The sequence below is a fragment of the Scomber japonicus genome, chromosome 19 (genome assembly GCF_027409825.1).
Source record: "Scomber japonicus isolate fScoJap1 chromosome 19, fScoJap1.pri, whole genome shotgun sequence".
Taxonomy (NCBI): domain Eukaryota; kingdom Metazoa; phylum Chordata; class Actinopteri; order Scombriformes; family Scombridae; genus Scomber; species Scomber japonicus.
This window is the reverse complement of record NC_070596.1, coordinates 3,297,418-3,316,032: the sequence shown is the minus strand read 5'-3', so window position 1 is coordinate 3,316,032 and position 18,615 is coordinate 3,297,418. Positions and strand designations below refer to the sequence as shown.

The 18,615-nt window shown below is 37.5% G+C and overlaps 2 protein-coding genes across 3 annotated transcripts in view; both read right to left on the bottom strand.

The window, feature by feature from the left end:
- Nucleotides 1–6,084, bottom strand: part of LOC128380607 (3'-5' RNA helicase YTHDC2) — a 34,613-nt gene extending 28,529 nt beyond the window's left edge. The window contains exons 1-7 of one of the 2 annotated variants that reach the window (XM_053340476.1): nucleotides 6,004–6,084; nucleotides 5,251–5,314; nucleotides 2,996–3,161; nucleotides 2,805–2,895; nucleotides 2,311–2,504; nucleotides 853–1,055; nucleotides 445–611 (exon numbers count right to left, since the gene is read on the bottom strand). In XM_053340476.1, coding sequence (XP_053196451.1) covers nucleotides 445–611; nucleotides 853–1,055; nucleotides 2,311–2,504; nucleotides 2,805–2,895; nucleotides 2,996–3,155 — 815 coding nt within the window. In that variant the 5' untranslated portion in view covers nucleotides 3,156–3,161; nucleotides 5,251–5,314; nucleotides 6,004–6,084. The remainder of the gene's footprint in view (nucleotides 1–444; nucleotides 612–852; nucleotides 1,056–2,310; nucleotides 2,505–2,804; nucleotides 2,896–2,995; nucleotides 3,162–5,250; nucleotides 5,315–6,003) is intronic. The other variant, XM_053340477.1, reaches the window with a different exon arrangement.
- Nucleotides 6,085–7,255: 1,171 nt separating this feature from the next.
- On the bottom strand, nucleotides 7,256–16,849 carry dcp2 (decapping mRNA 2). The gene is made up of 11 exons (XM_053340479.1): nucleotides 16,630–16,849; nucleotides 14,455–14,606; nucleotides 14,144–14,271; nucleotides 13,260–13,358; nucleotides 13,003–13,155; nucleotides 12,801–12,913; nucleotides 12,311–12,415; nucleotides 11,447–11,546; nucleotides 10,260–10,349; nucleotides 10,017–10,068; nucleotides 7,256–8,962 (listed from the first exon to the last, which is right to left on the bottom strand). Exons 1-11 carry the CDS (start codon nucleotides 16,695–16,697, stop codon nucleotides 8,832–8,834), a joined length of 1,191 nt encoding a protein of 396 aa, XP_053196454.1. The 5' UTR covers nucleotides 16,698–16,849; the 3' UTR covers nucleotides 7,256–8,831.
- Between the last annotated feature and the right edge of the window lie 1,766 nt (nucleotides 16,850–18,615).

The window sequence follows — 18,615 nt, the reverse complement described above, 5'->3', positions numbered from 1 at the left end:
ACACACAACAATATCTGATAAACACACTCATGTATGTTAATGGCCTGGACAAAATATTATGAACACTTAGGCAGTGTAATGCAGTCCAATACACCACCACACACTACACAATTACATCTGTAAGGCAATAGGAAGCACACTCTCTGAATAAGCATGTGGTCTCATTAAAGTAGTGTGCAATTTGAACTTCAATTTTTCTAATTAGAATTTAATTTAGTTAGCTGAAATACATTCAGTTTCCAAATCATACAAAGAGATTTAGAAAGTTTCCACATTCAGAATACTGGTTAAAAGCTCTTTGGAAGTAGACGTTTAATGTAACTTATATATAAATCATGTTGTTAGCTGCCAGAGAGATAATGTATATAACTCACTCATCTTTGAGAGGAACCAGTTGCTTTTAGTGTAGATTATTAACCTAGGAAGTGCCGTGGTGTAATGTACCTGCTCTCCAGTCTGATGTGATAACCCACAGTTTGGCCCACACTCTCTCCTCTCTCAGCTGCCACTCTCTCAGCCACAGCGATGGCAGCCAGGCGTCTGGGCTGAGTACAGAAAATCCTGCAGGGTTCTCCATTCCTGCTGCAGTCATCTAGCAGGAACTGTGGAATCTGAATACATGGTGACACTGGATTACTCCACAACATGTCTCTCTCTGCATGTTTCCTGTCTGTGTGATTGCTTTCTACTCTTTCTTCTCAAAGAAACACACTCACTTTGACCTCTAATGAGAATAATCTGAATATATGAGATTCTTATATATATTCTTTTTTGACTTAGCTTTGAACCTCTGATGTCCCAGACAGCACCACACCAAACACATCTTGTTATTGATTTCAAGCATTTTCACACCTGCGTGGTTTTTCCAGAGCCGGTCTCTCCCACCACCAGCACCACCCTGTTCTCTTTGATCAGCTGAACGATCTCCTCTTGGCGCTCATGCACAGGCAGGGAGCATCTGAAAGAGTCCAGGTCAGATGGACTCCTCCTCCGTGGCACCATGGGAATGCCGTTGTTCAGGCGCCCACTTGCTCTGTTCTTGTCATAGCTGTTGTCTGAGGGAAGACAAGAAGACTCACACCTGTTGACTTTACAGTGAGGAGGGAAAGCTACATTTCCAGATGATGGCAGATGAATCTTGGTGGTAATTATACCTGGGGATTATCAATTTATTCCGTAAAATATTTATAAACATATATATATGTATATATATATATATGTATATATATACACATACACTTATTGGAGATGTATGTACCGCTGCTGATCATTTTAAACCTGATATAAATCCCTTCTATACAAGGAAAGTCTATCCTTACCAGATGCTTTGACAATTTTACACCCTCACCAAATTAACATTCTAAAGTTGCTCCAAAACACATTTAACACAAAGATATATATTATTATATATATTTCTGATCATTTGATCTTTGGTTCAAATTCATTATTATTAATCTGGCTACTTTCACAACTCTCTCTCTCTCTCTCTCTCTCTCTCTCTCTCTCTCTCTCTCTCTCTCTCTCTCTCTCTCTCTCTCTCTCTCTCTCTCTCTCTCTCTCTCTCTCTCTCTCTCTCTCTCTCTCTCTCTCTCTCTCTCAAATGAATTTACTGTTTTTCAAGTTATAAAGCATCACTGTAGACTATAATAAAGAGAGACAAACCTACTCAAATTTAAAACATTTAAGCCATCAGAGAATGTATATGAATGAATGCACTTAAGTGCACATGCTGATGTATATATGATATATCAGTTAACCTTTCAAAATAAAAGTTAGGATTATTTTAACAGTATCTGAAATGTTCATTAATATAGCTCCCTACTAAAAAATCAATCAATGGACAATTAACACGTATTTCTATATAGTTTTTAATGAACTTGTTGTGAGCAATTTAGTGGCCATAAAACATAAAATAAAAAAAACATATTTTACCTGGTAAACTTTTAACACCCTCCCTGCCATTGGGTCAAAAAGTTCATTTTATACCCTGTGTGGACTCCAGCATTCACTTGAATTTAAACGATATATTGATATTGTATAGTATCGTATAGTTATTGTTCTTGGTGTGGACAAACCTTCAGAGTGCATCAGACCAAAATTGTGACTCTGAACGGTTGCAGTGGGGTACATTTATGTTTCTGGAAACCCAAACGTGCTGATCCATATGCAAAGTTATAAACTCTATACGTCTATTCACCTACTCATGCTTCCTGAATACAGTCACGAGAACAAAGAGTCATGAATACTTTTACAACATGAGCATCAATCTAACTCACTGTACTCACTGTTGTAGTTCAGACCCAAACTCACCAGACTCTGCAGACACAGACATGCTGCTGCTGCTGGGCTGCAGGTCTGTGCGTTCCTTACTGGTGATGGGAAACCTCTGCAGGAGGCTGCGGATGAAATATGAGGAATTGTGGGAGAGTGTGAGGGCCATGGCGGGCCGAGGTTTGTCTGACCCGCTCTTCTTCCTGATGGTGAGGAAGCGATTCAGTCCTTTCCTGAAAGACGAGGAGAGAGAATTTCTTTTTCATTAACATACTCACAAACACTGACACAAGCTTGTATTCACTGAGTGACTTACAACTGTACTGTGGTCTTACTTTTACATGATTTTCATCTTACAGACAAAACGTCCCACTGGAGCTTAGTGAGGACTGACCACAAATCCAGCTTTACTGTCTTTACTGAGACTTTACTGAGATTTTCTACACTTTACTGAGCATGACTGCTTGTAACTTTGTAAATGACTTGTGTTCTAGGAGTATTTGTCATTCTTTCAGCACAACAGCACTGCTTACCCTTTGCTCTTAGAAATGTAACCCAGAGACTGTGCCATACGATGAATGAACGCTCTCTCAGTGCTGGACAAGGAGGAGGGAAATTCCATCTCTGTTCAGTCAGGAGGAGGAAGAGTAAATATTAGCACACTTGACAAGACTGAACCATCATTTGTATTCATACTGGGACAGGTGGTGAGTATGTGTGATACCTTTCTGGTCACTGTAGCGGAATTTCTCCAGAGAGAGGTTCACTGCTATCTTCACTTCTTCATCTATGTGAATTTCTTTGAGGCCGTTGGAGATGGAGGAGCGGCCAGTTGAGTTGTGGCCCCTGGCCCCTTTCTGTGAGGCTTTACTGACATTCGACATGATGCACTGCAACACAACATTTATCTGAGCACAGGCACTGTGTGAATTCATGTGCTCAGCAAGTGTGAGCTAAACACACGTACAATCAACTTAAACTGTATACTGAACACATTCAGAAGATCTAATCATAGAGGCAGCTGTATGTTTTGGCATTTTAATGTCTCCTGAATGGAGCCAGAATTCAACTAATCAAAGCAGTGGAAAAACTAAATAAAACACACCTTTAATTGTGTATCATGTGAAAGGTTCCTACTGTTAAAGCTGGCAGTTAAAGGTATGTGTAAAAAATCAGTAGCTACAAAATATAATGCATTAGTACAGGGGTTGATATATCAATTATTCTGGTATGTCATCATTTACTGCTGCTGTGTCTCTGAGGTCACAGTTAGGGTTATTATACATTATATCACATTCTGTTTCACAGTGATGCTCTTCATCACATCGCCAATGTGTCTGAATTTAACAGTCAAACAGTCAGGGGTGGAACCCTTATTAACCCTTTCATGCATATATTATGATAACCTTAGGCAGGATTTTTTTCTTAAGTGTTTTTATTCCTCTTTAGGGATGAAAATTATATTAGAACTTCATTTTTCACATGTCCACTCAGGTAGACAGCATGTATTTGAGTTTTCAATTTCTGAAATATGTATTTTACAAAAAATTAATGCAATTTTATATATAATATTCCATTAGTTTTAATGCAATGAAATAACATTAAACCTTGCTCCTGACTTCTCAAGGCACTGGGCTTGACTTCTACCAGTTATAAAGACTACTATACTCATAGAGTGGAAACTAATCTGTTCAAAATATTGTTTTTTATTACAAAAACTGCAAATGAAATTATAATAACATAATTCAGCTGATTTACAACCATAGAAGTTACTGCAGATGAAGTGGTAGTGTATGGGATGACGTACTAGTGTTTCACTGTGGAGGCTAAAGTCTAACTATGCCATCAAAATCCATGTATATATAAAAACAGCTGTTGAATAGCGATCCAATGTAGTGACCACTATGCATGAAAGGGTTAATACATCTACAAGCAACTGTGTTTAGTTTCAGTCAAACTGTGGATGTTGTTATTTTAGATATGTGCATACTATTAGTAAATGATTCTGTCAAACCTCATCTTAACTCTTTTGGTCACATTCATTTTTATTGATTAGTTTTATATATTATATGTTTAGTAGTTTTCAGTAGGTTGTGGAAGTGCACTACAGCATAATTGATCATCTCTTTTTATCTAATTTATTTTTATATTATTTATTGAAACATATATTCCTATTATTATTTAATATATTTATCTCCTTCTTTTTAGTTTTTCAAGGAAATTCACTGTTAAAAAGATATGTTTGGGTCTTTTAAGTTTAATAAATGCAAGATGTTTCCAAAGTCAGTAAGTAATAATGTTAAATAATCATCTAAATATCTAAATACTGACCACAATAATATTGATAATGATAACACTGTGTCTGTAATTGTATATGGTGATATCCATATATATATATAATGATACTAGAAAATACATTTATAAACTGTTGATAAATGAAACAACCAAACAGGAATGTTTGTTTATGATAACTCCAGCAAATCAAATGCTTGGCAAGTGCAAAAATTATACAAAAATTCAGTTTTTCTATAATTCACTCCTGGTCATTGATTTACAATGTTGTCCACAATGGCTATCATTAATTAACTGTATGGTAATATCTCTGACAGTTGACAAAGTCTCCATGTATTGTCATATTACCTAAGCCTATTGACAGGTTTGGCTTGTTTTACACATAAAGGTCAGTCTATTAGTCATGAGGATAAGTAATTTTAACTTTTTAATCTGTAAGATACAATGGTGATTGCACCTTGGCACCATAAACTCCTTCTGTTACCTACATCTGACTCACCAGATGTGGATCATGTGATAGAACTACTATAGGCTCTCACTTAGAGGCCCTTCAAATCTCTTAACAATCAAGTGGTTGAAAGCTACATGATAATACTGGGGGAGCTCTACATATGGGTGATAATTAGACAAGTGAAATATGTTTCACTATGATTCCATATACTGTTCTCTGTGTATTGTGTAACTTACCGAACTGTACAGTGTTTAGCTTGACACTGAGCTGATGAAGTTCAGGGGATAAAGACCACAACTGCTGTGTGAAACAGAGGGAGAGAAGGTCATGGATTATTAAGTTATTGAGGTGTCCTTTCACTGGATGTTTTGTTGTTGCTAGTGAACTTGAATACAGTTTTGACCAGGTAAAATCCCAGATGATTTTTTTATAAACTGCTAACTTAAATGGTGAGATGAGATGTCCCAAAGGCTGTAAAGTCCGTATTTCAGTCACTGCACTCACTCCTCTATTATGTTATTATGATGATACGACTCAAATGTGATGCTTCACTGTTCTCATGTGTGAAGGAGTGACAGCGGGTTCAATTTGACAGCCATCTGTCACAGCTTCAGAAGGATTTTGTTCTCATAAAATACACAAAAAACAATCATATTCAAACTGAAGCATGTCTTAATCTTGTGTAATTGTTATAATAGCTGGTGCTACGTGTGAGACTAGGTTTACACTACACATGCTTACTATTTATAATATAAAGTCAGTGTCATTTCATTTCCATTTGTAATGTAAATTAGCGACTAGCAGACGCACTGTTGTGTTGGAACGTTAGCCTGTTAGCTTTTAAGATGTCTCTCCACAAGTGGCTGGTGTTTCATTTCACCAGTATCGAAACACACAACTAACGTTACCTTCACGCTAGCTAAGTTAGCTGAGCAGCAGAGAAACACATCATGATTAAAAAAGTGAAGCTAGCTATATATCCAACCTACTCAATGAACGGTTTAAAGTAGTCACTGTGCCTTGGTTAAAGAAAAGCTGACAGCACCAGTCACTGCTGTGAGACGTGATCCATGGAAATCTCCCCACCAGTGATGAACCACCACTACCGGCAGCGGCAACTGCAAAACCACTTCCGGTCTAACTCCTTCAGAATAAAAGAGTGCAAACCGAATATGGACCTGAAAACCTCATTTTACTCAAAGAGTAACTACATATTTTATTGTTCGACTGTCAATAAGTGTTCAATAGCATCTTTTAATCTCATTAAAACTCAGAAATGGCAGAACTGGATAACCTTTTGTACAAGGCATTGTACATCGACATACAGGTAGTCGTAATAATACATCATCATCAATTTATATTCCTCAAAGTTAGGAAGACCGACTGTACACTTTTTATATTGCGGGAAAGTTTTTTTTTTTTTTTAAAGATATTGGTACAACTTTTTCATACTTATTTCAGAAAGTGTGATTTCCGTGATTTCCGATATCATTCAGCCTTCAAAATAAAAGTATAGTTCAAAGTAAACGTGTACTGCCAACATGTTACACACAAATGTAGCTGATTTTACGTAATGTGTTAAACGTTTTTAATATTCTCTGTAGATATACAGTGTTAATGATGAAAAATGGGTCACAACCATCATAAGGAATCATCCTGCAAACTTCAGTAGCTGTTGAGACTTTCTCCAGTGTTGGACAGATGGAGCATCCTTTGACACCAATGTTCATGCAACATTTTCTCCAACCCTTTCTCCAAAAATATTTGTATTGAATTTTAAACAATGAAAACATGATATGATTTGGAAAATGCATCTATGTTGTATGTCAAATATACAGAGCATAGACATAGCAGGGAAACACAATATCCAACTCTATATCCATCTCCCCCCACTCCCACTGACCCCATCTACAAGCCAGAGTGGCATATGTAAATACTTGATGTAAGTTTTAATTTTTCCTATAGAGCCTTTCTTGGAAACATACTAAGACATGTAACACTTAGTTAAGCTTCTGTTAATTTCAGTGGAGTTAGTGTCCTCATTTCTGTTGGGTAACATTTCAACATAAAATGTTGAAATACATTACACTCATTATAGAAAACACATTTACAAATCTAATTAAACCAAGGATTCAATAAATATACAAGTATCCTCAAAACGAACCTGATCAAATAATATATGTGGAGATTTTAATCTAAATCTAAAATCTGTAGATTTAAAAGCATAACAAGGCAACAGCCGAAAGTGAAAAAACAGACTTTATTAATATTCACATTTAAAGTTACACCACTGAGGCCAAAGGGCAACTTGAGTTCACCATCTGTACCATCAATAACAAAGAAGCCCCAGTGACAAACACCATAAGGAAAGATCTCATGAAGATTTAGTCATCTCACATGTATGCATGTATAGAATATTCCTTTGAGAAAATATAGATTGCTATACTGTGGGTTAAACTTTGAAGACTTGAAACTGTTACTGATTCTATAAAACTGCATCAGCTCTAAAGTTCTCTAACCCTGGCGAGAGTCTTTTGTAAAGTTTTTGACAGTAAGTTGTAACGTTCACAGTAGTCTATCACAATGGTCTGAGTCTGCAGGGTTTCAGCAGCTAACCTGTGGGCCATGAAGACTATGACTGAGAACTTCTGGTGTAAGAAATCTCAACGGGAACTTAAACCTGTAAACCTTGCTGTCTGCAAGACAGAACAGCCTTGATTTACCTAACAAACAACTGTGATATTGGTCATTTTGAGGCAAATAATACATGAAAGCCTGTGGCTACCAATATTAATGTGACTTCATCAAATTGAAATGCCTGTTTACATTTCTGTGTGTATGATGTATGACAAAATTAAAAATTTCAATCCAATGTTCACATATATAATGGAAATCGCAAAATTCATAGTTAACAGAGCACAATTAAAATTCACATAAAAGTCCAGTTATTATCATTGTGCGTTGACATCCTTCGGAATACAAACTAATTTGTTCATGGAGTTTTCATTTTAATTTGTAACTTTTCTGTCCTTAATCATACATTTTCAAATATCAACTTGATTTAATGATCTTATTTTAACATTGGCAGACACAGACTTCCATATAACACAGTAACATGAATTTGACATAACATTCAAATTGTGATGGCCAATTCTTCCTTTCTCATGTCAGTATTCCATCACATTTTACATTCCTGGATAAAATCGTAAGTAATTTGGTAATAAAAACCAATAACACTATTAATACCCACCTTTTTGAAGCATTTTGGACTCAATTAGAAGAATGGAGGAAATACCCAACATCCAGATTATTACATTTTAAAATCAATATAGAAGACACATTTTAACACTGGCTTACCGGTCAAATTCACTGAGATGTAGCAGATTAGTTTTTTACTTGTGCATTCACAAGGTTTTTATCATTGCTTTTGTAAGACTAATGGTTCAGCAGAGCAGACCTCTCCTTATGGTCTCTGTGTCGTGTCCTCCAGATTGAATCATGATTTTAGATATCCAATGATGAAGTGAAAACTGAAGTTATGATTGAACCTTGGACACATTGAAATCTGCTGTTAGGTTACCACCTGTATTAAAGGGTCTGAAAACTTGGGCCAAACAGGTAAACGACCCCAGTGAGGCTTGATGAATATGATCAATAGGAAATGGCCAACTCCCTAATGTAAACAAGTGTTCATGTAAAATTGACGAGCAAGGCAAGAAGGAAAAGGGTGTGTTCAGTGACATCCTTGCTTGGACTGTCAGGCAAAATGTCTCACAGTTTGATGTCACAGGAGAGGCACAGAGCTCCATCAGCCATGTCAGTAGTCAAAACATTTCATGATGGCATCTTTGTCAAATTTGAAATTGAGGAAAGTCTTGGAAGATGGCAGCTGATCACAGTCTCTGTGGACTGTCCGGTTACCATTGGTGGAGCTGCATGGAGCCACATCTGTGGAAAGACAAAGAGGTTTTATGCCACATTAGGTTTGCTGTCCTGCATTCACTTCTGGACCACTACAGGTCTTTCTCCATTTAGTCACCTGCACACATGCAATACATTACAAAGCAGCTTTTGAGGGTTGGTTGGTGATACAGCCTTGACCCCCAATATAGGCAACTGCCCATGACAGTTCCAGGTGTCTCTTGTCAAAATATAGTTGTACATACCCTGGCAGGGTAGTGTTCCAGTGTAGAAATCAGGTTCTGTTTTATTAGTCAAGTATTCAAGCATACAGATAATGTATCTTGGCATTGCTGGTTGGTTTCTGGGTCTCATAGGAGTTCAGTAGGGCCCCCTAGTGGGATATCCCAACTCTGCTGGTGGTCATACTGCACAGATTCCTTATCTGCAAACTAAGGGGGAATATACTTTGGAGGAACGTTCAGTCAAGATATATTCAAGGGAAGGACATAGCTCAAATAAATGACATTGTGCATATCCTATCTGATTATTAATGCATGATTTATATAGTATGAGAAGATCAATTACAGGCCAGAGGATGTATTGTGAGATATAATACGTTATTCAGTAAGAACTACAGAACAGGTAAGACACCAAGCCACTCATTTTTCAGCACAGTAAGTGCAGAATATTCTATTGTCACAGTTTTCCTGACACCAGTTTAGTTTGAGCTTTCATTTAGAATGAAATAAAATGCATTACTGTAGTACATTATGTACACTTTTTTCCCCTCATACAGAACTGTAATTCATTATTATTAGATCATTATTATTTTGAGCTTCATACCATTCCCATAAGAGCATTCTTCAAGGGGAAGTGTTCAAGTGGTACATTTGGTTTATTGCTAGAGTTATACTGTAGCAGGTCAGGTGAAACTGAACTGTGCCCTCAATTTAGGAATTTCCACACAAATATTTTTGTTGTACCATATGTCCCCCAGTATTTCACTGTGTAAATGTTCTGTTAACTCTACATGTCGGTCCATTGATTGAAAAGGAGTCAGAGTGAGTGTGTGTCCTCAAAATAACTGTACAAAGCATACCTCTCTCAAAACTGTCTTGCAGTCTTCTGGGTTGAAGCTTTTTATCTTCTTTCTGTAGAAATGGTAAAGAGTGCTGGTGATGAAACAAATATTTACAGAGTAGTTTCCTGCTAGTGGTGGCATTTAACTGGTCTAAGATAAACAGGAATAAAATCAGATCAGAAATTAGAACATGTAGTAAGATTTTGTTTCCATATTCATTCTGAAATAAAAATGACTTTCACTTATTAATATGGTTTTCACCTGCTGGTTGCTCACTCCATTGTCATTGGCTCCTTTCTTCACATAAGGCGAGTCCTGAAATTTCTTCCCATTGCCTTTCAAATTTGGGTTCTACAGAGCAAAGAACAGAAGTTATGAGCTAACTGTAGTTGTAGTTTGTAAAACTGGTTAAGACACTGACAGATGCTGGGTGTGTAATGCTGCGTGTGTAATTTGTGCATTTGTGCACAGCTGTTTTTACCTCCTGCTTTTCTGTTTGCAGGCATGGTAGAAAAGTAGCAACAACTCACAGTAATATTCACACAATCTTTAACTGACAGAAAACATCAGATGTCAGACTTAAGTGCTGAAAACCTTAAAATGGCAAGTCTGCCTTAAAGAAGTGTTACATTGAACCCAAATCTTAATTTAAGGGGCAGCTGTGGCTCAGAAGGTCGAGCAGTTTGTCCACTAAGAAGGAAGATCAGCAGTTCGATTCTTGGCTCCTCCAGTCCACATGTCAAAGTGTCCTTAACCGCAAATTGTTCCTGATGGCTGCACCAACAGTTTATAAATGTGTGTGAATGGTTAGTTCCCTCCTGATGAGCAGGTTAACACCCTGCATGGTAGCTCCTGTCATCAGTGTATACATGTTTATGAATGGTTAGTTTCCTCCTGATGAGCATGTTAACACCCTGTGTGGTAGCTCCTGTCATCAGTGTATCAATGTGTGTGAATGGGTGAATGAGACATGTAGTGTTAAAGTGCTTTGAGAGGTTGAAAGACTAGAAAACAGCTATATAAGTACAATACATTTACCATTTAAACAACAGTCTTTTAAGCTATAGGAGCAGCAGTTGAGTGAGACACTACACATCATGTTGTTGGGTGTAGGTATTCTGGATTGCAGTAGTCAAACAACACAGTTCACATCCACCCTCTGACTAAACAATAGGGTCAACACTCATGTGGAAACAGAAGGGCTGTGTTCAACACAGATTCATGCTCACAGTATTTATGAGGAATGGACTGACTTCATTGTGAAGTCAGTTAGAATAAGCTGTACTGGCTGGTTATTTTTGTGAATGGTGCTGCTTGTCTATTGGTCCAATGTTTGTACCATTGCAGTTTCAAACTATGATGACAATTCAACTCAGTAATTTTTCTTCAGTCTAGCAAACATTATTAACTAGTAAGTGTTGGTAACTATGAGATGCATCTTGTCTAACCTGGTTGAGCTCATACTGGCTCAGGGCTTTCTGCTGCTTGTGTCTGGCCCAGTCCTCTCCTGAAAAAGCATCAGTCCCCATGAGGCGTCGGGATTTTGACCTAAGAGATTGACAGGAAAAAAACAAGAAGTGAATATTTTGTATTATTAAAGGTGGAAGATAAACGGTTGGTGGCTCAGAAACTAACTCCTGAAATACCACTTCCATCCAGTTCATCAGACACTACTATGTTATTTTTATAAATAACAAAAATAGAAAAAGTGGTTCTAATATGTGGTACTTCTCTAAATAATAATCGCAACAGATACCGCAACAGATACTTCAAATTTTCATTCTTTTTGTTGTTAGCAACAAATATCTGAATATTGAGAAGACAGGCTACAGGTGATGCAATTTTCTAATGTACTATTTATAAATAGATTCTCGAACGCTAAATTTAAAATAGAGGCTCAAAAATAAGTTGCCAGACACTGATACTTAAGGCTGTTGCGATGAAAACATAACTCATAAACAGACAAAAATTACATTTAGTCATTGAGAGGGAAGTGAGAGCATGACAAGTTTCATTGTTTGGTACAACAGGAATTAAAGCTGCATTCATCAATATTCTTAGACCAGTCTGAGGCTGCAGAAAGCTGAAATCACAATATTGACACATTACCACCTTATGAAGTTAAGGTGAATGTAATCTATTTACACGTTCAGCAAACACAAAGCAACATTATTATTCATTCTGAGTTGTGTTTGTGTTCATCAATAATCAGTCTTTATTGGATTCAACAAACTATACACAATGCTGTAAATTGTGAACCTTTATTCAGATTTAGTGATTCATTCTACTGAGGACTGATTAGATATATTTACCGAATATTGTCTGAAGGTTTGGAAGGAGTGCTGCCATTGTTTGCGAAGTCCTCATCACTGTCTGTAGACTCGCCTTTCAGCCTACTGATCCATTCCCGCAGCGGTCTGCTCAAGTGGAGCGCAAAGAGTGCAATCAATATCTGTCAATCACTATGATGAAACTAAATCACATTTCTCAAGATGAAACATACACTGAGGTCATATCATAATATCATGTCTAGATACAGATAAACAAATGAGATATAGCATGTTACTTATTAAGATTTAGAGATGCTGCTAGGTGTACGTTCTTTAGACTGTGACTCCAGCTCTACTTTTTCATATATAAGATCAGCAGCCATCCTTTAACACACAGTATTACCAGTCTTCTCGTCTCATTCCCAGAAAAACACACACACACACACACACACACACACACACACACACACACACACACACACACACACACACACACACACACACACACACACACACACACACACACACACACCTTATGAATGGAATGGCCATGAAAAATCTGTTAGGGGCAAGTCCAAGTTTAGACTTTGGGGTCATGTCGTTCCTGTGACATGGCAGCTTCTCAATAGGGAACCACTCAATGTTCTACAAGAGGAAGAAGAGAAACATATTCACATCTAGTGTTAGAGCTGGACATCAACCTGACGGAAAACAAGTGAGAGAAGGATTCCTACCCTGATCTCTTTCCTCGTTTTGGGGTTGAATTTGGTATCCTTTGACACTCCTGGTATGATGTAGAGCCGCACCACCTGGTCTGTGATTTTCTGCTCTATGTACCTGTCTTTGCTGATGCGATTCTTGATGTCGAAGCCTGTCTCCTCCATTACCTGGAAAACACCAAGTTTTATGAACTACAAGCTAAAATATGGATTATTCATGTCTCTTAATGCTTTCAGTTGGTCAAAATTGTAGAGCAGGGAATGGAACTCACTTCACGGACTGCACAGTCATGAGGAGCTTCATCCTCGTTCACCTTCCCTTTTGGAAAGCCCCACCCTGACTTTGCAAGGTAGCCCTGAACAAGCAACGCCTGAAGACACATCATACCAGTTAGCTACAGCCGCTGTCATGTTTTTTTAAGTTAAGTGTGTCATGTCATGCAACATACTTAAAAAGGTCAACGTTTCAAGTACAGAACAGTGCATGATCACTAACTTTAAAAGACAGAGCTGATGACGTTTTATATTTGCTATTATCTGCAAATCCCAAACTAACTGCGTGTGTATCAAAGCGTTCTTCTCTTATTCCTCTGTGCCATAGAGCTCTATTGTTGTCTAAATCTATTAAAAACACATTACTGCTGCACTGAGTGACATGTGTGCTATTCCTAAGAAGAAAATAGTTCCCAACAAATGCATTTGTCCCTGCTAAACACTACACTGAGCAGCTGTTTTAGGAAATTACAGGGCAATAAAAAAACAGTAACTATATATTGAGATGCACTAAAGCTGGAATTATGAAAGAGCTGACAGGACATACAAACCTACCCGTCAAACAAGTTGTTTGATTGACTTAACCCTATGTTTCTGCAATTACATCACTGTTTAAAATGAACAAATTTAGTGTTTAAATGACAAATTACCATTTTAATGGTCAAATAAATGCTATAAACTGCTGCACTGTTAGGCTTTCAACATTCTGAATCTTAGTATTTCAATACTACATTTGTTCTTCTTTAGTGATCTCTTCATGGGATTTCTTGAAATAACAAAAATATATAATAACACCAGCCTCAGAAGAAGTATTATGCTTTATTACAACTTAGGTCTTATTTCTGTAGTTTATGTCATTTCTATCTAGTGTAAAAAAACTCACATTTTCTAGTGATTCATCTAGAATGATTGCTCCATAAGTAGGTACACCCATCTTGTACTCCTTCCACTGTTCTAGGACTTTCTGCACATCTTCTCCATGAGGCAACAGGAAAGGACAGTGATGGAATAGTTTGCAGCCGTCAAGAATAATAATAACATGATCAATAGTTTAGGCTTCAGGTGGATGAAGATGCATGCAAAGGTTCAAAAACATTGTACACTGTTAGTATAATATAGTTTAGTATAATATAGTAGACGTCGTCATGTAAAACATGAAGTTAATTTAACATCATCATTCACATGTAAGGATATCAGCTTTGGCAAAGTCTCTGATCCCACAGTGAGGAGCTCCTGGAGTGTTCTGCATGCAGAAGTCCAGGTAGAACCAGTGGGCCAGCTCGATCTGGAAGCACACTCTGATAGCGTTGTCCCTCTCCTCACTGGGGATGTGCAGGATGAATCGGCTGGAGAAGCACAGGAGATGGGGGGGGGGGGGGGTGTCACACATCTGCTCACACATACAGACTCAAATACTGGACACGCAGCAGGATAACACTCATTAACTAATCTCTACAATAGAAATGTAAAGACACATTAACACATCACTCTGTAATGTACCAATATAGTGTCATCATAGTGTGACATAATAGCGGTCAACATGGAGATGAATATTTAATTGACCATCTGAGTGATGCACGCAGGCCTGTGAGAGGAAATAGAGAGTGTGTGGCTGCAGATGTGCTGTGGTCACCTTCAGAGGTGAACTTACCCACACATGCATTAACCAAACCAACCACTTAGTCTTTACTCTTTTAAGACCTGAACACTCATCCCTGTGTGACATGGCACAGTTTTCAGTACAGTGTCTATTTGACTGATTGAGCACCAAGCTGTAATGTGACTGGAAAACAGAGAAGAGCCTCTGTAACATCAGTTAGTGACAGTACAATCAACGAGTTCATTCCCTACTGACACACACACACACACACACACACACACACACACACACACACACACCAGCCATCAGTTTCCTCAGGGTTTTTCAAACACTGACAGGTAGTTTTGTAAGCAAACTGATGGTTTCCTCTGTCAGCTGAATGTATACTGACACATGAAAGGGATAAACTGAGCATTTGTGAGATTCAGTTTTAGAGGAGAAACGATTTGTCTGATTAACAATTTGTTGGGCAAATATGACTGTTTCATCTACTGTGTGAGAGACAGTCCTGAATACAGCTGCAACAGTTGTTCCTGTATTCTGTATTCTCATTTCAAGCTTTGCTTTAATCAGTGTCTTCAACATTACTCTACACAGAAACATGCAACAATAAATCAAAATCATGTTAGTTGCAGTGTTCACTCCAATGTGACCCAGATATTAAAAGTAAACAGATTCATTCTTTATACTTCTACTCCACTACATTTCAGAGGGAAATATTGTACTTTCTACTCCACTACATTTATTTAACAGCAGTTACTTTTCGGATGCAGATTTGACTCAATGGATGATATAACAAGCTTTTAAAATACAACACATTGTTAAAGATGAAACCAGTGAGTGTGTGTAGTCGGCTCACATTTCAGATGTCTATGAGTTGTTAACAGCTCCACCAAATAATGTTTTTTTTCCCCTTAATGTGATGCTGAGAAAGCCCCTATTTTGCTTAGAATAACAATCTGACTTTTTAGTAAGTAACATTGTTATAGTGAAAAACATGGCACCAGAACTAAATAATGATCTGCAGCCATATTTATAACGGATGAACACTGGCTGCAAGTTGAGAGACTTTAACGAGCCTCTGATGAGGCCATCAAATACACCAAAGGGTCTGAACACATGTTTGAATGGAAAGGACAAAACTGCAGGAAGTCTGACCTTTAGTACAAGGGCCGATGCTACAAATGTGCTTAAATCTGATCGCTGATCTAGAAATAGCACAGAATCTTAAATATTTCTGCTTCATCTTACATATCATGACTTCTTATTTTTACATGTTTCTGAATCCTCAAACTTTCTGATTATTTCCAGGTTTGCATGAAAACATTAAGACATTTTCAGTGTGACTTTTGGAGTAGCAGTGATGGGTTGAAGTTTGATCACTCTCTTTGTATATTCATATGATGATGTTGTTGTTGTTGATGTGGGCGGGGGCGCTATAGAACACTGCTAGCCCCAGTTACCCCCCTTGCTAGCCTATAATAAACGGAGACTGTAAGTATCAAATGTAAACACCTTCACAGTGAGAGCTTAAACAGTTCATGTTGTGTTAAATGCTTTAATATGACAGCATCATGTAGAAACCAGCAGCAACACGGTTCAACAGCAGCCGAGCGGAAAACAACTAGAAACGCGCCATACGTCGCAGGGAGTCCTCGTTTTTTAACTTTCACCTTCCACAACATATCACAGTTTATAATAATTGAAATTACATCTAAACCTCGATGGTATCGATGGAAAATGCAGGTATAGTGTCCAGTTGTAGTTACCTGCAGAGGTCGTCCAGTACGCCGGAGGGAATCTCCACTCTTTTTGTTTCCATGTTAGCTGAAAACATCCCGACTGTCTCTGAGAGCGAGCAGCCACTAAAGCTCCATCCGCTGTGCTGCGCTCATGTTCCCGTGTCCAGCTCAGAGCAACCAGCGTTACATTAGCCACTGAAAAGTTGCTAATATCAACTAATTACTCTTCTTGTCCCTCCGCTGTATGTTGTTTAGTTTTCAACCGGAAGTTAATCACCCAATCAAAGGCTTAGAATGAGTGCGCGAGTTTCCTAGATGAGCGACTATTGGTTTATCTTTATGTCTGTCAAATGACCGAGAGAAACAATGTAGCAAGTTTGTTTGAAACGCGTGAGACTGTAGCATCACAGCTTCTCTACACATCATGATCATGGCGGGATGCTGCGGCTCTATTCTGTAATAGAACATTTAACAATCATAACTCTTCTGGTTCACTTAAACATATCAAATATCTCTTTATACTGTTTACTCTTAAGAGAAAAGAGTACTGTATACTCTTTTGACTGTGAATCAAAACGGAAGTTGTTTTCAGCTGCTGGTCGAAACTTTATTTGTTGCTTCATTAAGCAAAATTAATTAACTACACGTGGCTTATTTGATGGCAGTAGCCTATAACAATAAACATCATATCCATAGATCATCAACGTCTAATTTGAGACTTTCTTCATATTAGACGTAAGGAACTTTTCTTAACACTTATATAATGTTCATATTCTGACCCAGTTTAAGTTATAATTAATACAGTTTTTTGAACTACAAATGTAATTTGTGTTCATGGCACTATTATAGTGATACTATATCTTTTTTTGATTTTCTGTTCCCTAAAACGAGCCACAATTAATTAATTATTTATTTACTGAAAGGGAAGGATGGTAGGCTTCACAACACCCTTTATGAGCAAAAAATGTATATCAGCTGGACAAAAATGAATTACTTTTAAAGTATTTTTGAACATTTTAGGCCATTGTAGGAAAAGTCATCAAATTTCAGGCTTAAATGATATAACATGGGTCGAATTTGACCAGAACAGATTGTAAGGGTTAAACTGTCTCTATAACAGCATGAGAAGCTGCCTCTTTCCTGAAAGACCTTGTCAAGAAGATTTTGATGCATTTTTGTTATTTCTTTATTTATTATGTCTGTTTTTATTATTAATGTATAAGCGTATAGCTGCCGTGTTATAACTTTGTATACATGCAGTCTTTTGTTTACTGATGTTCTATATACTGTATTGGGGGTCTCTGCTGGCCTGCATTTGGTCTCATTTATACATCACTTTGGACAAAAGCCAGATGAATACATGTAAATGTAAACTATGAGACAATATGCTGACATCACTGTAGTGGCCTCAATAGAGGAATCTATCTTGTGGAAACATTTAGTAAGTTTGTATTTTATAATATGATTGAAATGGCAGCAAAATATAGTCATTATTTTAGAGTAATGATTACAAGTCAGTCAGTTTTTAATAACAATGCCCACATCATACAACATGACCATCGTGGAAAATTATTACAAAATAATTATCAATCAACAGCAATGATAAACAGGCTACACACACTGCTAAAACACTGTAGACAGGTTTAAATATCTTAAAATCAAAAATGCATGTGAAATGGAGGTGGTTACAGTTTAGTTGAAGCATTTAAAGCAGATGAAGTATCAGTGGAAGCACTGTCAGGGTTTGAATTCAAAGAAACTGAGATGTCATGTGAAGTATATGAGTTGAACATTTCAAGCTGAAGCCTGCAGTCCAGTGATCTGTTTTCAGGCATTTGAACTGACAGTTGAAGTATAGATGAAGGAGCGTTGTGCTCTGAAGAAAAACACTCTGATGCCTTATGAGTAGAGCTAGCACTGATTCTGGTAGTGGTGTGCTCTTCATAGACTCCTCTGACCTTTGTCTGACAGTAACATCACTCTCATTACCTCCAAGAGCTATTTCTCTAGCTT

Coding starts and splice junctions, on each gene's coding strand:
- dcp2 (XM_053340479.1), bottom strand. CDS start 16,697: ATGTTTTCAGCTAACATGGAAACAAAAAGAGTGGAGATTCCCTCCGGC. Junction 12,914..13,002: donor AAACGAGGAAAGAGATCAGG/GTAGGAATCCTT, acceptor TTCCTCTTGTAG/AACATTGAGTGGTTCCCTAT. Junction 11,547..12,310: donor AAACCTTCAGACAATATTCG/GTAAATATATCT, acceptor TCAATCTCTTAG/GTCAAAATCCCGACGCCTCA.